Raw genomic sequence first — 20097 nt, forward strand, 5'->3', positions numbered from 1 at the left:
GTTGAGCAGTTTGGAGGCAAAGAGAGACAAGGTTGAAATGGTTTGAACATTTGCACAGGAGGGATAGTGGATACATTGCGCAAAGGATGCTGAATGTGGAGCTGCCAGGCAGGAGGAAAAGTGGAAGACCATAGAGAAGACTCATGGATTTTGTGAAGGACATGTATGTTGGTTGTTGGTGTGACACAGGATGCTAGGGTGAGATTAAGGCAGGTGGTCCGTTGTGGCGACCCCTAAAGGTAGCAAGAAAGAAGACAGATTTTATTCGGAAGAAGCCTGTTATTTTTCTGTACACGCTCCACCTGCGGGCAGAGCTGCAGTTCCCGTTTCCAGCAGCAGGGGGCGGCAGAGCAGGCTCTAAAATCATTACGTAGTGCTCCCTTTTGTGTGTCTTGTGAGCCGTGTGTGACACCTCCCCTCGGGCGGGTGCAGTGGCACGGCGGAGACGCCAACTATCGGTTAGGTCTGCTGGCTGTAAACAAATCTTTACGCCACCACGATGTATAGAAAATACACGTTTACTGAGCAGCGGTTCTCTGTGCGGTCGGCACCTGCGCTCACCTTCATCATGTAGCGAGAGCGGCGCCAAATATACGTTTTGGAGCTCGGAGACGTAACGACAGGTTTTGATTCTGGTTAGAGCTGTCATTGCTTTGCCCAGTGCCATCACAGGTATTTTTTTAATAGACATATACGCAGCGATTGTCATTATGCTCGCCAGAGGAATTGAGCATCAAAGCTAGCTCGCCGACGGTTAGCAAAACCGTTTGAATCTGGCTGTTTTCGCAGCGGAGAGCACACCTAGCTACAGTCATTTCAGCGCCTGAACATGGCATCGTCAGCAGAGCACGACCTGTCTCTGTCCGAAGCGGACAGCAGCAAGGATAAATCCCAGGTATTTGGGATTTTGAGGCTTCAGGAGGAGAAGGCTGCTGCAGGGGATAAAGCTAACAGCAGCAGCACAGTGAGAGGAGGAGGTGGAGGAGACGGGCGATGGCAGGCTCCTATCTTCGCTTTGGCCAGAAAGGCGTCCGAGACCATTTCAGGAAGCATTCACGTCCTGCCCAAAGTGTCGGAACACAGGACGTCCCTGCCAGGAGACTGGGCCGTCCAAGGTAGAGTTTGATGAGCTTCTCGGGCCGTGAGGGTGTGAAGGACTGCCTGGTTACTGATGACGAGACTGATGACATCCAGTAACTAATTTGGATGTTGGTTACGTTAAAACAGTCGCTAATTAAGTTAATTGATACTTCTAACGGTATGATTTTTGCACAATAGGTCCCCATGCCTTATTGTTATTAGTTGTTCTGGAGCTTTACTGCCTGCAACATCACATGCTGCGTTGGTGCAAATGGAAAATGCCCCTCTGCATCCCCCGGGGTTTGTATCATGCTGCAGAGCTGTTAGCTGCATGTGTTGTCACCCTATTGGTGATCTCACAAAATCAGTAACTGTAGAGCTTTACTGCCTCTGCCCAGCAGCCCGAGTGTCTGTCTCTGTCACCACATCACCTCCCACACTCAGAGCTATAAATAATCTGGCTGGTTTCAGATGTACATCACGGACTTGTGTTTGAATTAAGGATGAAACAGGCAGTTAACAGTTATTTCTGATAAATGCTTGCATTGTTAGCACGAATTTTAAACCCCTGCAACTTCCAGCCTTATGCGACGAGTGAGCTTGTTGCTTTTAATTGCTTTGCACCACCTCTGTGTTTTAGTCTGATGAAGATGTATCTGTGGAAAGATTGTCATGATTTATGGCAACACTCAAGACAATTTAGCTGCTCAAAGGCACAGTATATGCACATTTCTTATTTGGCTCTACTAGAGTAACTTTGCATGGTTAACAGATCAAAGTGGTCCTTATTTGTCTTCTCCAATCTACTGGTGTTGTCCATCAGGTCATCTGTCTGATAGGAGCTATTTTAAACCACTTACACCTCTTTAACCAAGTGATTTTTAAACTGAGGGGCGGACATTATTGGTAGGGCACAAAAACAGCTAAGTTGAATAAATGTTCTGATGCAGGGATAGTAAACACTTTAAACCTTTTTCAAATGTTTGACATGTGTTTTGTTGTTTTCAAATTTGGCTCGTGGCCAGCTTCAGAAACCTGCTGTGGATATTTGCACTCACTGACATCATGCAGAGACAAGTGTTTAGAAAAATATCTGTAATGAAGCATTTGACCGCCTAACTGACCTGTTGTTTTTGTTTGTTTGTTTGTTTTTTGAGAGGGTTTTTATTTCATGTGTAATATGAGCAGCAAATAAAGTCGAGTATAATAGGCTTCCTTAACGTTCATAATGGTACATGTGTTAAGCATTTTAGTATCAACAGCTTTACATGACCTGGTTTGATAAGTCTTTCCCTCTAGGGCCAACCTGTCACTGCAATTAAAGGTGCTAGGCAACATATCTGCACGCTTTCACCTGACCCTGCTGTGTCCTGTTCTGCTGTTTGGCTTTACATTAACTGGGTTGTCTAGTTAAAAGCCTTACCTCTCTGGGATGTTGGCTTTTCATGCCTAGGATAATTTCCATAATGGGTGCAGAACTGGGACAAAGATTTGTTAACACATTTCTGATCTGTTCAGGTAGACTATCAGAAAATATTACAAATATGCAACCTGACGTCAAGGTATTTACTCAGTATAGCAAGCTTGTCTCTGATAATTACCAGCTGTATGACATTAACCCCTTCTGACTCAGTTTTTTAGCCCTCTGACAAAAACATCATCAATCTGTCAAGCTTTTAAAGTGAGACATCTTGAAAATGATCATTAAATGAAGCCCCGCAAATCTCTGAGAAACAGGGGCGCCTCCAAGTGGGGGCCAAATTTGCACCCCACCCCCTGGCAAAACTGTCCTGTGTTGGTAATAATGTAATAAGGTTGCAGAAAAACTGGTGCCAATCCCTGGACAGATCACAGGGCCAACATAGAGACAGGCAACAGTTTTCAGTTTTACATGATCTAATACTTATTTGTTTTTCCTGAATAAGTTTGCTCTTTAAGCTAACTCTATTCTGGGAGAGCGACTCTTAAGCTTCTTCCTTTTCAATCATTAACTAATGGTTGGGACTTTCAGTCAGTCAATTAGTCAATCAATCGGTCAATCAAAACAGATTATTATAGATTTCAAAATCTTATTTGGTGTACCTATTTTCTGTGCTATCAATATGGCCACCCTTATGAAAAAAATCTGGTGGCGCTCCTGCTGAGAGATAGTTACCTTTTAATTTCTATCTGCATTCTGTGTGTACAAAAGAAATAATGTGTTATGTAAAGGTAAATAAATCATTCTTAATAGTTATTTCTTGTTGCTGTGCAGTGGCTGTGTTTAAACCTAGATTAAACTCTGCATGGAGTTCTTAAGAGAATGTAATAGACTCCATATAATTTCTTTCTAAATCTGTATTTCTGTACGAGGAAAATGTAAAGCCATGGATATTTTTTAAAAGTGTTTGCCATTTGTTTTCCCGCAGCCCTGCGAGATCCCATGGCTATGGAACGAGCTAACTTACTGAATATGGCCAAGCTGAGTATCAAAGGTCTGATCGAGTCGGCTCTGAGCTTCGGGCGGACCCTGGACTCAGACTACCCCCCTCTCCAGCAGTTCTTTGTGGTCATGGAGCACTGCCTCAAACACGGGCTCAGAGGTAAAGATGTCAGCGTTGTGCTAGTGTACTGCACGATAGATTGTTTGTTATTGTTGTTTACTGAACGTGCAGTGGGAATTACTGTGTTTAATAAATAATATCCACAGTTCTGAAAAAGAAGAGAGTTTGATTCAATTTATAAGTTTTATAGAGAACTGCAGGAGCGATTTCTCGAGGTGTTCTTTATGGCAGTGGGATTGAATAAATCTGAGTGATAATAAGCTCTGGTGCCTCTGTAGTATATGAGCAGGTGTGATGTCTTGTCCATGATGGAGAGCATTTGTTCAGTGGTCTTACGTCTCTCAGTGACTCATAAATCTCCATATTCTGGCCAGTTTTTGTTCCAACTTTGTGATTTAGTTTGTTGCTCCTGCTGGCGTTAATTTTATGTGTAAGCTGGGAATCTGTGATGTCTGATTTTTCCTGCTTTCTTCTTTTTCCAGTGAAGAAGTCCTTTCTGGGTTTTAATAAGTCCCTGTGGGGTCCTCTGGAGTTGGTGGAGAAACTGTGTCCCGAAGCGGCAGAGATCTCAGCGTCCGTACGAGACCTGCCAGGACTTAAGTAAGAAGTACATGTATTTACACACACGTTTGCTCTCATATGGCTTGACCTCTCGTCCACCGTGCAATCATAATCAGAAGTAAAGCTTGATTTATAGTACTACATACACCTCTCCAGAAAAAGCGCTATACATCTCATGACACAGCCGTGAATTATCTGCTTTTCTGTGTAAACATTTTACTGATTAGAGCACAGATAATGCCTCTGTTAAATCAATGTAGTAATAATAATAATAATAATAATGGATTGGATTTATATAGCGCTTTTCAAGGCACCCAAAGCGCTTTACAATACCACTATTCATTCACTCTCACATTCATACACTGGTGGAGGCAAGCTACAGTTGTAGCCACAGCTGCCCTGGGGCAGACTGACAGAAGCGAGGCTGCCATATCGCGCCAATGTAATAGGGTTTTAACTACATCTAGCTTGCTGTTAATGCTAATGCAGGAGCTAGTGTTTTTCCAGTGAAGACACAGGTTGTTATCTCATTTTACAGGCTTCATTCTTTTCTATATTTCAGCAAAACAGGGTAGTAGCTCTCTTAGCTCAAATTTCATGATCAGCTCCACTTGTGACACAAACACAGAGAGCAGTGCACAGGTGTAAATGCAAACAAGGGATTTAGTGTGAGACTGCAAATCAACGCTGAAATGAGAATGTGACATGAGCCAGCTCAGGGAAGTACCTGGGTGTTTACTTTCACTTCACCTTTGATCGTTCTGCCGCTTCATTTCTTCCTATTTCCCTATTCTTCTTTCATATCGACACAATTTCTGAACATGTGACACGTGGAACTGTCTTTGGCAGAAACTTCTGAAAATTCAGAAAAATAATGTTAGCGATAGAGCAGGACCAACCTTTATGTAGTTTGGAAGTGATGTGTTTAGCAACAACAAAAAGTGTCGTGTCCTGCATTCATACTGAAGGTGTGTCCTTCAGTGGATCTAGCGAGGAGGATTACGCTAAACCTCGTTCATGGACAGTTTCCACGCCACGCTTTAAGTTCTCGAGTTTGATCTGGTCCTAAATGAGGAACAGTTGTGTTGTTTCACACAGAGAACAGAGTCTGTTTCCTTTGCTGGGGCTGAGTAAGAGCAACAGACGTGCAAAAAAGCAGGATTTTAGCAACGCTGAGTGCCGACGCAAAGGTTTGATACAAGGAAGCTCAAACAGTGTCTGTGCCCACAAAGAAAGCAAAGTTTTGGATGTTCGGATTGAGAGAGAACACCAATACACTGAAAATAGAAAAAGCTTGTATTCAGTATTTAGAAAATGTTTCGAAATCTCTGTCAAACTTTAAGAGAAAATACTGAATGCTGCACTTTCTTGTTCCCATCTCATAGATGATGAACAGTAACAAGAGTCAGGGTTAAATAGAATCTAACTACAGCAGACTTGAGTAGACAGACCCTCAGAAACACCTTGAAATCCAACCTTATCACTGGTGTTTGTTTCCAGGACTCCATTAGGCAGAGCCAGAGCATGGCTGCGCCTGGCTCTCATGCAGAAACGGCTGGCCGACTACCTGCGACTTCTCATCACCAGAAAAGACTTGCTCAGGTACACCAGAGAGAATGTGTATATGTGAATATTATTATATATTTATAATGAAACATTGCCGATTGACTGTTCAGGCCGTTGAGGGTAACAGATGATGTCATCTCTTGCTTCCTCAGTGATTTCTATGAGAATTCGGCTCTTATGTTGGAGGAGGAGGGAGCAGTGATCGTGGGCCTGCTGGTGGGTCTTAACGTCATCGATGCTAACCTGTGTGTGAAAGGCGAGGACCTGGACTCTCAGGTACGCCACTGACGGGGAGAAATATTTTGATATTAGAAAAAGTCTGACATTGCTGTGTAGCCAGTTTTATTTAATTTCCTGCTTACACCATACCAAGCACCAGAGGGTGGTGTTTTGTGTCAGTGGAGCAAAGAATGTTACTCATTTGTCCTGTACTACGTGACCTTTGAGCATAAGCAGTTTATCTTTTGTTGTGTGGTTTCAGGAAGTGTGATTGCCAGTTTAAGTTATTTTATCTCTGCATCTCTGACTCCCTTTGTAAAAACAGTCTGTGTTCTCTCTTAATATTTATTTTCAGTATTAATCAATTGGAAACTGCCTTTTTTAAATTCTCCTTCTTCTTTCTTTTAATCGTGATTTTGATTAAAGGCGCAATAAACAAAATTCAGAGCCACTGGAGTTCATGTTGGAGCCTCAGAGGCCTAAATATAAAGATGTAGACACAACACCCAAAGCCCTGCATGTTTCATTAGGTAGCAGAAATCTTGTGTTGGCTAGAGGTGACGAAAACCAATCCTGCCTCAACCGTTAGCCCAGGACAGCAGATTACACAAACCTGAATACATCTACAGCTGCATCTAGTGTGTCTAAAAGTGTGTGTAAGACTCTCATTTGATCTGTGTTTCACCGTAGAAGCCAAGCACCAGTAGAGAGCTTGACTGGGCAGAAATGAAATGAGAGCAGTACTATGTTTCAATTTTTGAGGTCATTTAACAGATAACATCCTCTCCTTTGACAGGATGAAACCAAAGGATGGGGACTTGGTTTACTTTAACTTTCCTTTAAGTTCTTATCAGCTCTTCTCCAACTCACCATTTTAATAGTGCTATAGCAAGCCGGTGGCTTTTATGCATGCATGCGGTTAATTGATACATTTTTGTAGTTACAAATTGCATATATTGTGTTTGTTTTGTGACTTTTAAATAAGTCAACATGTGCTTGTAGGCATCTAATTTCTGTAAATGGTCTGGATTTCTTCAAATTCCTTCAAATTGATGTTTGTGCAGTCGTTGTGAAAAGCAACATGCCTGCCTCTGAGTGATACTAGCGCCTTTGTTTTATTCATTTAAGGTCGGGGTGATCGACTTCTCCATGTATTTGAAGAATGACATAGATGATTACAGGAGTGAAGAGAGGTACAGTTTTTTTTTCTTCTTCTCTCTCCTCGGTTTGATGCAGCTGGTTTCTTTCCCCAAATGTGATGCAGCTCTCGTTCTCTTGTGTCTGTTTCTATGACAACAGGAATAGCCAGATAGCATCCATCTTGGATCAGAAGAATTATGTAGAGGAACTGAACCGACAGCTCAAGTAAGACATTTGTTTGTACTGGAAACAGACCTGTGTGCTGGAGGACCTGCAGATTGTGCTGTTAATAACTGACAGGAAGTTGCAGGAAGTTTTTGTATTTTTACTACAACACTTCCCAGAATAAAAGTATTCCAGAGTTTGAGATTAAACCCGTCTGGGTGGTTTAGAAATCCAACTTTTGTCTTCTCACAGACTTGATAGTAATGAACGGAGACTAATCTGAGTCTTTTGTTAATGCTAACAATTTTAAATAAACCCTACTTGTGTGGCGGCTGTGATTATATTACAGCTACTGCAGTCCTGGTTTCATATACGAAATATTAAATGTTTGCACATTAATTTAATGAAACTCATATAGAGGTCAGAGGCCCACCATAATGTTGTTTCTTCATGCAGCTCCACAGTTCACGGGCTTCAGGGCAGAGTCGACTCTCTAGAGAAGTCCAACTCTAAACTCATTGAGGAGGTGAGAACCAATAATCACCCACCTGTCACCTGTGTGGAGAAGCATTTGTCTGTTACACATTAAAGTCATAGAGTATATTTGGAGTATAATAGTGTCTGTGTCACCAAGTTACACGGTTGCACATGCAGCTCTCTAGTGACACCACTTGGTTAGAGGTTTGAGGTATGTCTAACCTTTAAGCTGTAATCCTCCAGCCAAATTTGGAGTTTCTTATCAGGGTTTTTCTTTTTCAAACTGCGCTTTTGAAGGGTGACTACTCCTTTAAGTCATGTACAGTAAAGCCAACAAATCTGTGTTTAAGCTTATTTAAGAGAAATCTACGAATTTGCCTTTTTTGGGACCATTTGCTAAGCAAAATGTCCAATGTGTGTGGGTAGAAGAAACCTAAATTTGCAAAACAAGTGAAGACAGTCTTTTACTTGTGATATCCATTTATACCATACTAGATTTTAATGTTTTAGGTTTTAAACATGTTTCCTAATACATGTGGATATGTTTGTGTGTGCAGTTAGCCATAGCCAAGAACAACATCATCAAACTGCAGGAAGAAAACCAGCAGCTGAGGAGTGAAAACACCCTCATTCTGCTGAAGACGCAGCAACATTTAGAGGTACACTGTGTCACAAAATGAACGTTTCTGAATGTTATTTTTTCAACTAAAAGTGAAACGGAAATTAGGTCTTACAATCCATCCATATAAAGTTTCCCTATTGGTGTTTTTTTTTTTTTTTTTATTTATTTATTTTTTTATTTATTTAAATTTTTTAATTTAGTTAACTCAAGGTGACGTGTCAGTGGAGAGAGACACGTACAAACAGTCTCGTCAGGGTTTGGATGAGATGTACAACGAGGTGCGAAGACAGCTAAAAGAGGAGTGTCAGCTCAGACAGGTCAGACAGTGGCCGTGCGTGTGTGTGCGTGTGTGTGTGTGTGTGTGTAGAATGTGTGTGTGTGTGTGTGTGTGTGTGTGTGTGTGTAGAATGTGTGTGTGTGTGTGTAGAATGTGTTCATGACGTCATTATAAACAAACATTACATTTATGCATTTTGCCATTTTCAGGATGTGGAGAATGAGCTGGTGGTCCAGGTGTCGATGAAGCAGGAAATGGAGCTCGCCATGAAACTTCTGGAGAAAGATATTCACGAAAAACAGGTAAGAACAAATATTTTGTTTTTCAGAACAGATTCTTACTTACTGATACTGAAGCAGCGGCATTAATTCGTCTTTGTGAGGAGATGCAAACATAATTAAAATTCCAACTGCAATGGATAGAAAATGTCAGCCATCATTACCTGTTCAAAAAAGGTTGATGGGATATTGTCATCACCCTGCCGGGTGGGTGGGCAACATGGATTCCCAAGTTTCTGAATGGGATGAGTTTTCTGAAAGTCTTGTGAACGTGATAAGGAGGTGACCTAGGATTTTCAAATTGATACCGTAGGTGTATTGACTAGGAGGCTGAGGGGTAGCACTGGTGAATGCCAGTATTTTTTTTTTTTTAACTTTTATTGGTAAAACAAATAACCCAATCTGTGATTAGGATCAATTTATAACCCTCACACTCCTGATTTTAATGTTCAGTCACTGCTAACCAGCTCGCTGCTTCCAGTCTAATGTGTTCCCTACCAGGTGACTCACTGGTCAGTCTGATGTTATGCAGATTCTTTATATCATTCAGTTGCTTCTCTACAGAGAATCTTGTCCTGCAGTCAACCCAAACTTAACTTCACTATCTTGGATTGCAGCCAGTAATAATTATCTGCTTTCTTTGATAAGAAGAGTAGAAGAACTTGTTGGTTGCAGAGCATTTAGAGCCGTCTGAAGTCTCACAGGGAATGTTTAATATGAGCGTCCAGTTTTCTGTAACTGCTATAGTAAGTCAAAAAAACAAAAAACATGCATGTGTGCGTAAAGAAGACAGCCAATACTGGACCAGAACACAGCTAAGTCTCTGATTTCATTAATAGGACACACTGATTGGACTGAGACAGCAGCTGGATGAGGTCAAAGCCATCAATGTAGAAATGTACCAGAAGATGCAGGTACAAGCACACACTCATCGTCATATAATGTTTAAGATCCAGAAATAACAGAACTATAGTAATCCTTACTACTTCCCTTTTTCTTTTTTTTTAAGTCGTCTGACGAGGAAATGAAGAAGAAGAATGATGTGATCAGTCGTCTGGAGGAGAAGACCAATCAGATCACTGCCACCATGAAGCAGCTGGAGCAAAGGTGAGACACACAGCCTCTGGATGCAAAGCACTTTGTCCCCTTTGTTTCACGTCCAGGTGTTTACACCATGTTCTCTGCTGCTCTGTTCAGACTTCTGAACCTTTAAGTTAAGCTGATAATACTTTATGCCTCTTTAGAAAAGTAAGTTTGATATTTCTGAGAATTTTTTTTGATGATGTTGTTATGTTTCAGTGTAAATAACTCTAAACAGAAAAGAATTGGGACTATGATTATTAATCAATATGTTCTATAGGGCAGATTGGTTGATGGTAGCCCATAGAAGTAATAAAAGTCACATAAAACATAACAAACAAGTAGAAATGCACCTTTCTCTTCTCCCTAAACATTTAATTGTTTTTGATTTGTGCAGTGGTTACAAAAAAAAAAGACAAAAACTTTGATTTTTTTTTCTTCTTCAGAGGGGAGCAGAGCCACTAGGCAGATGCCTAGCATCAAGACAATAGTTCAATATGTTATTACTAGTTTCCTTGTGGAAACCCTGCAATCCCATATTTATCATATCTGACACACTGCAGTAAATCTCATGCATGTTCAGCTCTGTTGCTATTGGCCCATGTCTTTCAGTCCTTCAGTGTGTACCTGCTCCATGTTTGTGGTTTTATCTGCGAGTTCATTGATGCTTTATGATCCCCCCTCCCCTACCCAAGCCCATTGTCTTCCAGTCAACACACTCCACCTCTCCCATCTCCTCTCCCATTGGTTTAAATCTGTTCCATCCTATTTGCGATTGGTTGTGAATGTTTTCTTTTGGCTATCCTAAAGATGTTTGTAGGCCGGTGCTATAGGACACATTAGTGGGAGTTTTGTGGTGTAGCTAAAACGTTTTAATAAAGTAAATCTAATCTTATGAAGAATAACTTTATTACATCTAATGGAAAATCGCCCCCTGAGAATCGGACATGTAGTTGTTGTGAGCGTAAAGCTTTGTGTCCAGGCTCAAATCTTCCATGTTGATAGTGCAGTGTTGTGCAGATGTAGCTGGGAAATTCCAGATTTATCTGCCGCAGTCATAATCATCTATATTCTGCATTTCCTTGCCCTCTTTTTCCAACTTCTTTTCATTACTCAAGCTTACTCAGATGAATATTACAATGCCTTACGTTTACACTTCCTGTTGTGCTTGTGATGTTAAGTCGCAAAAAGTGTTAAGTATAACCCGGGCCACTGATGTATTGACATCCTTTCTTCCTTCCCTCCTTTCTTTCCTCTTTTTTCCCTCCCTTCTGTTTCTCTTTTATAACTTCCATCCATTCATTTTGCTCCCTCGAAACCTCCATGTTTAATGTTTTTTTTTTTTTCATTTCCCGATTTTTATCCCTGCTCCTCTGTGCAGTGATAAGGATCTGCTCAGTCAGACCAGAACGCTTGCTATGTCATTTGTCAAGTGTGCCAGCACAGACACAGAGCACCAGTATAAGCTAGTCAAGGACATCTCCTTCTGAGGATATGAGCGCATGACTAAACGGACTTTACTTAGAAGAACATTCCTGTTTTTTTGCACATAATATTCAGATGGTTTTAGGGCCTGAGAGCTGCCACAGATTCAGGTGAAACTGGGACTGCATGTTTGATTTATTTACTTCATCAGCAAAGTGCTGGGATTCAAAGAGATTATTGCCGTGTCTCGTGATCTTTGGTTAAAATGCATCCAAACAACTTTAAGAGGTTTGTTGGTCAACAGTGACTGGATACAAAAAATGGATGTAGTTACTGTGAGCTGAGCGCTTTGATTGTTGCCACCTTGGTGTTTTGAAACATGACAAACGAGGGGAGGATCTGAGTAAGAAATGGAGGGATGTTACACGCAAGTTATGTAGGCCCACCCTAAAAGACTCCTAGTATGGATCATAATGTACAAACTGAACATCGTGCTGCATTTAGGACGACTTTAAACTAATGACTGAGAGGTTTATTCACATCTCTGACTCGTTTTTGCAATTCTGTCAGAGTATTTGACTCCATTAACTGTAATTTACTTAATTTCTTATCCATGTTTCTGTAGGCATTTATGGGCTCAATGCCACCCTCTCTCAGAGGTAGCTGTGTTGAAAGTAGGGATGCTCCTAGTGGTTAACTTACCGTACTAGTTGTTAAATGAGAGGAAAAATTAGACTAGTTGACTACTCTAAAAGACAGAAAACATCCAAAAATTTACCACGTGTATGTATGATAAGCTTAAACTTTATCATACATTAGAATTTTTGTATTTTAGCTATATGAAACCATTAATCACATTAATTGTGTTAATGGTAAATAGACTGCTTCTTATATAGTGCTTTTCTACTCTGAGCACTAAAAGCGCTTTACAAGCATCATTCACACCCATTCATCTAAGCACTTATTTCTATGGTTAAACGCTTTCTATCATATCTATTCATACCCCGATGAATACCGATGCATTGAAGAGCAACTTCGGGTTATTATCTTGCCCAACGATATTTGGCTTACAGACTGAACCTGCCATACCTCCTGAGCTACAGACACCCCTAATCAAATCATGTTTTAAATGCCGCCGTGTATAACATTGCAAACATGTACAGTCTGCAGACTTTGGATAACCGAAGTAGCGGCCTTGGTTTCTTCCACAACCCGGTGCAGAATGTGGTTACACGTCACTTGAGTTGCTTGGTTATATTTCAGTTCATTTTGACAGACGTTCGTCTATGATTGTTATTTTTTTAAACAGAGTACTGCAGAATACTTTCCCGCCTCGCTTTTTTTTAAACTTCTATTAAAAGAGAAAGGAGGAGGTGCCTGCGATTGTTGGGTTGCAGCCCCAGGTTGTGGACGGTGGTGTTGTAACCTCTTTGAACTAGTAATGTCCTCGTGTATTAATAAAATACGGATAATATGTTTAATCGGCTAGTATTTCTGACATTAAATATCTAATCAACTAGTTCTGCACAGCTGTAGTGTGTAGAGTGTGCTGGGGAGGCTGGTTACTGAACACAGCGCTAAGTACAACTAGTGTTTATTAATATCCTTGTGGCCACCTTATTGAATATATGAGCACTGTAAATTAATGAAAGGTTTGATAAGATTTACAAATGAGTTGCTGTACTTTTGAAGAACTACGACATCTAAAACATCTGTGTGGTATCTTAATGCACTTCCTTGGCTACATGGCGGCTGTGCTGCTCACTGTTCTTTTGTAGTGTGTTCGAGCTACCTGTAACTTACATATACAATGCATTTTCTGTTCTTTCCACATTGCATTTGTTATATTTGGCAGTGCTGAAATGTTGCCAGTTTTTTTAAGCTATACCTGAGATAATAGACATTAGCGGTAAAAGATGAGCGTTGTTTGAAGCCGCTTGTTATGATGAAGTAAATGAAGCATGGTTACAAAACCAGACAGGTTGCCCCCTGCTGGACATTAGAAAGTATGCAGGTTTGCACTGACTTCAGTTTTCAGATCCAGAAACCAGGTCCATCTTTTATATACAGTCTATGGTTAGTGCTAAGTGAGGGAAAGTTTACTCTGTCATGACAGTTTAACTGATCCAATATTGAGACAGTTAATACTTTAATAGAAACTGAAAAAACGTTTTCAATTAATCATGCACTACTATTCATGAACATGCACAGGCGTGCACACTCATACATACAAGTGCTACATATTCTTCCTGTCTCCAGTAGTCAGTTTATGTGCAGTAACACAGATAGTGAGATAGCTGGCTGTTTGGATGTAAGCATAAAGGTATTTATCGATCACATTGAGTTAGAGGGGCATGCGCTCGGCTTTTGTGTCACAGCTACTGAGAGGTTTTACCTGCTAACGCTGAGTCGAGTCCCTTTAACGTTTAGTCAAGATGAAAAATAAAGGTGGAAGGTGCTAGTACTTAATCATTAAAGACCTTCCCGCCACTATAGAAAAACAAAATGCAGACACACCTGTTAGGAAAATAGTTAAAGGCATTAACACTGTCTTGGCTGAGTTGTTTGAGTAACCGTTTCTGTTCTTTGCTGTGTGTTCCTCCACCAGGAAGAGCGTTTTTATTTTCTTCCCAGGCAGCCGAAACTGTTAATGCTCACAAGTAAGCGCTGGAACAGGAAAACCATCACAAATCTAAACAAAATGTTTCTGCTGCTGTCTACATTTCACCATAATCAGGCACTGAGGTCCCCCTGCAGATGTCTAGTCAGAAATTTCTGCTGCTTTTAGTTTGCTGCCGGTTTTCTCTGCATGGCGAACCTTACCCCTGGTTAGTAGGCATTAAATGGAGATTTCAGACACAAAACTTTGCTCCATTTCTCTTGATACACGACACTGTAAAGGTACAAATTGTAAGGATTGATGAGATTGTCAGCAGAAAGTAGTTTACATTCATTGTTGGGGCACTATATAGAGCCTAGATCACATGCTCAGAATTTGGACACTCAAGTAATATAGTGGAAAGTAAATATGTGCACTATGTCTTTTAAAAAAATACATAAATTTGCACACAGCTCATCTCGTTGTCAGGTTGAGATTTTTAGATACTACTCTGTGGGACCAGCAGCTTTAGATCAGTCAGTGTGTTTTGTCTCTGCAGAACAGACAGCTGATCCAAATGAAAAGACCTGTAGTTACACAGCTGTAAACCTCTGGAGTTCCTGTCAAGGGAACTGCGTTATTGTGTTTGTCTTGGCATATTTATTGACTTTTGTGATATATCAGGAAGTAATTCTACTCTTAACTCCATGTTCCTAATACTTCTAATCTGAAGAAAAAGAAACAGTCAGTACAGCTGTTTAAAATTCACAACTACTGTCTTTTATCACCGTGATCAATAAAGGTAGATGTTTTGAGAATGCCGGGTATGTTTTGAGTTTTTTGTGAAACCTTTAGCATGCCGTGTTTAGAAACATTTTTTTTATGTGAACAGTCAACAGTCGGTGTATGCCAGAGTGTGGCGGAGCAAATAAAAGAAGAGGACTACAGTAGCTTTGCATGAGTTGTGATTTAAAATAATCTGTCTGAAACAAGCAACGGTAAAGAGACTCAGTGTGAGAGGAGCTGTCCTTTACTCTCCTTGTCCAATTAGTTTCTCCTAGGTGATTTCCACGCTTTGTTTGATTATGCATCTTTGTTTTGCCGTCTTTACACTTTTTGTGTTCCTTATTGTTCTTTTTAAACACCCACAGGTAAATTCTCAGTCACGCGTCCTTTTGTTGCTCACAGTTTTACTTCCTGGCAGTTCAAACTGCAACACCTTCCTTCATCCCAGCCTCAGCCTTGCCTCCTTTACTTTACTGTCCATCCTCCTGCCCATCTCCCTATGTTGTTTTCTCCCTCTACACCCCAACTTCCTCTTCCCTGCCCTCCCAGTTTTTTCTCTCCATGGTCCTGAGTTTGTTCCTGGTTATAATGGTGCAGATTACAGGAGGCAGAGCGGCACCGCACCTCGGCCGAGGAGGGCACCAGACGCTTCAAGCTGGATTTTGCAAACAAAGCCGACAGCCTCCAGCGGCAGATCGAACACAGAGAAAAGCAACTGTAAGCAAACCGCCTACATGGATTGGTTAAGACACACCCACCCACACTGCTTTAACTAAATTTTACATAAATACTTGATACATTGATTTTTTTTTTTCCATGTATGTTTGAATCCGTGAATGCTATAATATAATCTATTACTTTGTCACCTTCACCTTCTTATTGATATAAACATGTGGATGTGCTGTACCTGTAGTCAGCAGCTGGAGACGGACCTAAAGATAGAGAGGGAGTGGAGGCAGACGTTACAAAATGACCTGCACAGGGAGAGGGACTCAGTAGCTCAGCTCAGCACAGAGGCGCTGCAGATAAACGGTCTAAAAAAGGTGAGATGGGGGAAAATAAATAGTGGACAGGATGCTATGTTTTTTTTAAAGTGCGTGTTTGTGCTTATGACGGTACATATTTCCGTTTACTTGATATATGTTGATCCTTTTCTTTTCTTGCTTCCCTTTGATTGATTTTTCCAGGAGTTTCATCGTCTCCAGGATGAAAATGTTCAGCTGAAGACCATTTGTGAGGACCAGGAAAAAGCTCTGGAGGAGCTTGGCTCCAAACTCAGCGAGTATGCAAACTTTATTTTGAAAAGCTCTCTTTTCGCCATAACAAAGTTGCTTAGCAGTTTAGAGGGAGGTGAGGCAATGTCTCACAAGTCTTGGCCTTTCCACATTTTTCTCATGCAGCGTATTAAAACTTGATTATGAATCAGATATACAGTACATTATGTGGTATAGGAACAATTCTAGATGAGCCTTTTTATGAGTAAATCCTAGCATGAGAACTATAAAGACTGTCATACTGACCAACCAGTGGCTGCTAGGAAGTACATGACACAGACACATGTGCCAAAATCAGGTGTTAACAGCATGAGTGAGCTACCAATGTGTAGCAAGTGTAAACAAATTAAATTGGTGGGCGGTTCTTCAGTTTTGAATGGCTCCTTAACTGCATAAAAGGTATTGATCGATGTTGTCATGATGAACTGTTGGACAGCTGATTCCTCCCTTTCTCCTTCTGGGTAACACTGAAATGACGTCTTTTTTAGAGCTTCCTGACTGGCAGAACTAACACAAATTTTTGACTTATTAAGTTGAAATCTTTTAGTTCTTTTCTTGAAAATTTTGAGCTTTTGACTCAAACATTTTTTGAGTTATTCCGTCAAATTTTTTGAGATACCCTACTGAACATTTTAAGTTATGGATGGAAACCTTTTTCTTTTTTCAGTGGCAAAAATGAGCATCCTTAGTTTCCAGTTTGCTTTTCACTGCCACACAACAAAGGCATTTAGACATCTGTGACTAAGGCTTAAATCTAAATTATAAGCTGTCATCTGTTTAATGTAAAAAAGAAGAAGACATTCGCATCACATGTAGATCACTGGGAAAATTGTGTTTAGTGAGAATAAGTTAATTTTAACGTAGTTTGATACTTTTATTTAAGGTTTTTGGCACCAGACTAAGAAGTTTTAATGAGTCAGAAAAACTGTAACAACAGCAATATCATTATCATTACAGCTAAAATCTTCTTTATCTCTGCGTGTGCTACAAAATGAAATTCATGCCCTTCGATTGGTAACTGTCCATTTTGTCTAAATCAGATCCAAACTGAAGATTGAGGACATCAAAGAAGCCAACAAAGCTCTTCAGGTAATTCAGACAGTTTAATTTAAAAAAAAAAAAAGGATCAGAAGAAGCTGCAAAATCCCAGAATAAGTGTAGTTAGCAAAGCTGACTTTGGTTTGTGTGCTATTTAAGAACACAGGTTTGTTGTTTGTTTCAGGGGGGTCAGGTTTGGTTGAAGGACAAAGAAGCCACTCACTGCAAGCTCTGTGAGAAGGAGTTCTCCATCTCAAGAAGAAAGGTCTGTCTTAAGTTGACTTCAGATAGTTATATTTGAACCGGGGTCGTATTCTGCACTGAATGATTTTGGATGGTTTGTGATTTTACACCCATTTTATCTAAAAGATCTTCAGGATCTTTTAGATAGGTTTAAACCTCAGAGACCCCAAGAAATACTTAAAAGAATCGTTGATCTTAATGGATGTAAAATTAATCCAGAAGCATTTAAGTTGGTTTTACTCTCTGTCTCTTTCTACAGCACCACTGTAGGAACTGTGGGGAGATTTTCTGTAACAGCTGCTCTGACAACGAGCTTCCTCTGCCAGCGTCTCCCAAACCAGTGCGAGTCTGTGACACCTGCCACGCCCTCCTCCTGCAGCGATGCTCCTCCAATCCAACATGAAAGAGTGCTGCGCCGCTGCCGTGACGGCCTCGAACCAGTCACACTCATGAGTACCACCTCTTCAGTGTTGTATAGGATCCATATGCCAACTTATATCTACAGTGTTTGCTGCTAAGGGGTGGAGCACATGCATTTTATGATCCTTACACTTGATTTGTCATTTGTTTAAAGGAAGGAAAAAAGAAAGAAAAGAGCGACATGTGCATCTGTCTAACTTGTCGATGTAGCTGCTTGACTCTGAATACAGAACATCTGCAGAGAGTCTAAAATATCTTCCCTTGTAGTCAGACAGAGAAGAGTCTGCTGTAATATTAATAGTTACGACTGTCAGCCCCAAGTGTATATATATATTAAGTCTCAATGAAAATAACGAAGAAACCATATTTAGTTTATGGTGCACAATCCAATGACCAGGTAACCATTTGTCGTAACTGCTACTCCAAATAATGGTCACTAAAGTAAAAGCTCAAACTCTAAGACTTCATGTTAAAGTTCAGGGGGTGAGTGCTTGGTTATGAAAGCAGAAACGGCTCTGCAGAGGTGGAAGTGAAACTGCACTATGATGAACACTCCTTGTAGCTAAAAGCAGACAGTTCTATGAACCAAACCTCTAATGCATCTGTTAGTCCTCAAAGTCTCCACAATAACTTTATAGTCAAACAGGCGAGATTTTAAAGTTTGCACATGCAGCATGGTGGCCTTGCTACGGCTGTCGGCTCGGACTCCTTTGCACCTTCTTTTAAGATGGATTTAAAAGAACTCAATTAAGAGTTAAAATGCCTCAGACAGCGTTTAAGGAAGAAAAGAGTTGTGCCACAAAACAACAACAAAAAAAATCACTTTCTGTCACCGTTGTAGCAGCAGGTGGTTGACAGACAAATCACCACAGAACGAAGATGGTCATGGCCTCATAAAATAGGCTAAAGGCCTCTTTTTATCTGAAGTACTGGAGTTATTTATTAAACCTGACTTTGACATAGAAGTAATGTTATGTCCTGACATGACATGTTGCACTTTGGGACCTTAGACTGTATATAAAAGATGGACTCACTGGTTAGCGAAGCCCTTATGTGAGCTGAGTGTTTCTCGTTTCTCATCTTGATGTTTGGGGGATGCCCCGTTTATACACACTGATTCTACAGGTTGGACTGAACAGGACTATGCGCAGAAGGGAAGGGATTAACCAGGTTTTTAAGTCACAAAGTAGGTCTACCTAAAAGGCATAAACTGCTTTTTTTGTTGTTTTTTTACTGTAATGGGGACAATAATATACAAATAAAAGATCATGTTGTATTTAGTGAAATGTAACACTAGAGATTAAGACCACAATCTCATGAGGAACGTGTTTAACTTCATAGATGAGGGTGCTCAAAGGAAGAAATTCCAATAGATTTGTATAGTCTGACTTCTTTCTGAAAGCTCGCTGCTGGCCATTACAACACGAGACCCAGAAATGATCTCCATCTTTAATATACAGTCTATGTTGCTCAGCTTCAGTCACCGGGATCTCGTATTTCAGATGCTTTGGGTTCTTGGAAGATGCACAAGCAAAATTAGTTATGAACTCGTCATCCTGTATGCATTTAATGTTGAGACTCCTTTGCATAACCACTGGGAAAAATCTTAGGACTACATTTTTATAAATCCAGGAACATTTTTATAAATGGGATTTGTATGCAGTCACACTTCAGGCTAAATCTGCAGACTATTTACTGCTCCAGCAGCTTGAGCTCTGCTGACACTAGTTTCCCGTGAGGATATGAAAAGCACTTGAACTTTTTTTTTTTGTGGTATTTGTGCCATATGTGCCTGTGTAAATGCAGTGATTACCTTCTTTTCACGTTGCCAAAATGAGTCCTATATTTCTACACTGAGGATCTAAAACGAGAGCCCAGAATATTTCAGAGTAGCAACACTAGCCAAGGGGGGAAAAAAACATTAAAGGTACGTTTCACTGTTTTTGTGACACTAATGCAGTGGGTGCTGCTTTAAGGAGCAAGAGGAGGGGTCGATGCAGTCAGCTCTAGTTTGAGCTCAGTCGTTCTCAGTGTGGCTGGTTCATTTGTTTTTTTGGAAATTAGAGAAACTCACGACTAAAGTTAGTGGTTGTAAACGTGAGTGTTACCTACTTACAAAATATGTTTGAACACTTGCCAATCATACTGGGTGAAGTATAGATTTGAGTTTGTTTTATACACATTAATTTGTACTTTTATAAGCCTGAAAATTTTGAATTTTCCCCCGTTTACTTGAAGTTTGTTGCAATCAGATGTTAAAGAATCACTTTTGGGTTTTTTTTTTACTGCTGCTCCATTCGTGAG

At 40.5% G+C, this 20097-nt stretch overlaps 1 protein-coding gene across 1 annotated transcript; it reads left to right on the forward strand.

Annotated features, from left to right (window-relative positions):
- Window positions 1-429: 429 nt before the first annotated feature.
- On the forward strand, window positions 430-19880 carry rufy2 (RUN and FYVE domain containing 2). Its single transcript, XM_085371397.1, has 19 exons — window positions 430-1115; window positions 3489-3662; window positions 4106-4223; window positions 5685-5786; window positions 5903-6026; window positions 7098-7162; window positions 7269-7334; window positions 7731-7800; window positions 8309-8410; window positions 8574-8690; window positions 8860-8952; window positions 9768-9842; window positions 9938-10035; window positions 15416-15535; window positions 15732-15861; window positions 16006-16100; window positions 17133-17181; window positions 17315-17395; window positions 17633-19880. The coding sequence occupies exons 1-19, from the start codon at window positions 830-832 to the stop codon at window positions 17774-17776; spliced, it is 2109 nt and encodes a 702-aa protein (XP_085227523.1). The 5' UTR covers window positions 430-829; the 3' UTR covers window positions 17777-19880.
- The last annotated feature ends 217 nt before the right edge of the window (window positions 19881-20097 follow it).

The sequence above is a fragment of the Diplotaxodon limnothrissa genome, linkage group LG1 (assembly GCF_057381915.1).
Source record: "Diplotaxodon limnothrissa isolate DT_005_m linkage group LG1, D_limnothrissa_male_GT1.1, whole genome shotgun sequence".
NCBI lineage: Eukaryota > Metazoa > Chordata > Actinopteri > Cichliformes > Cichlidae > Diplotaxodon > Diplotaxodon limnothrissa.

Coding starts and splice junctions, on each gene's coding strand:
- rufy2 (XM_085371397.1), top strand. CDS start 830: ATGGCATCGTCAGCAGAGCACGACCTGTCTCTGTCCGAAGCGGACAGC. Junction 4,224..5,684: donor CGAGACCTGCCAGGACTTAA/GTAAGAAGTACA, acceptor GTTTGTTTCCAG/GACTCCATTAGGCAGAGCCA. Junction 16,101..17,132: donor CTTGGCTCCAAACTCAGCGA/GTATGCAAACTT, acceptor TGTCTAAATCAG/ATCCAAACTGAAGATTGAGG.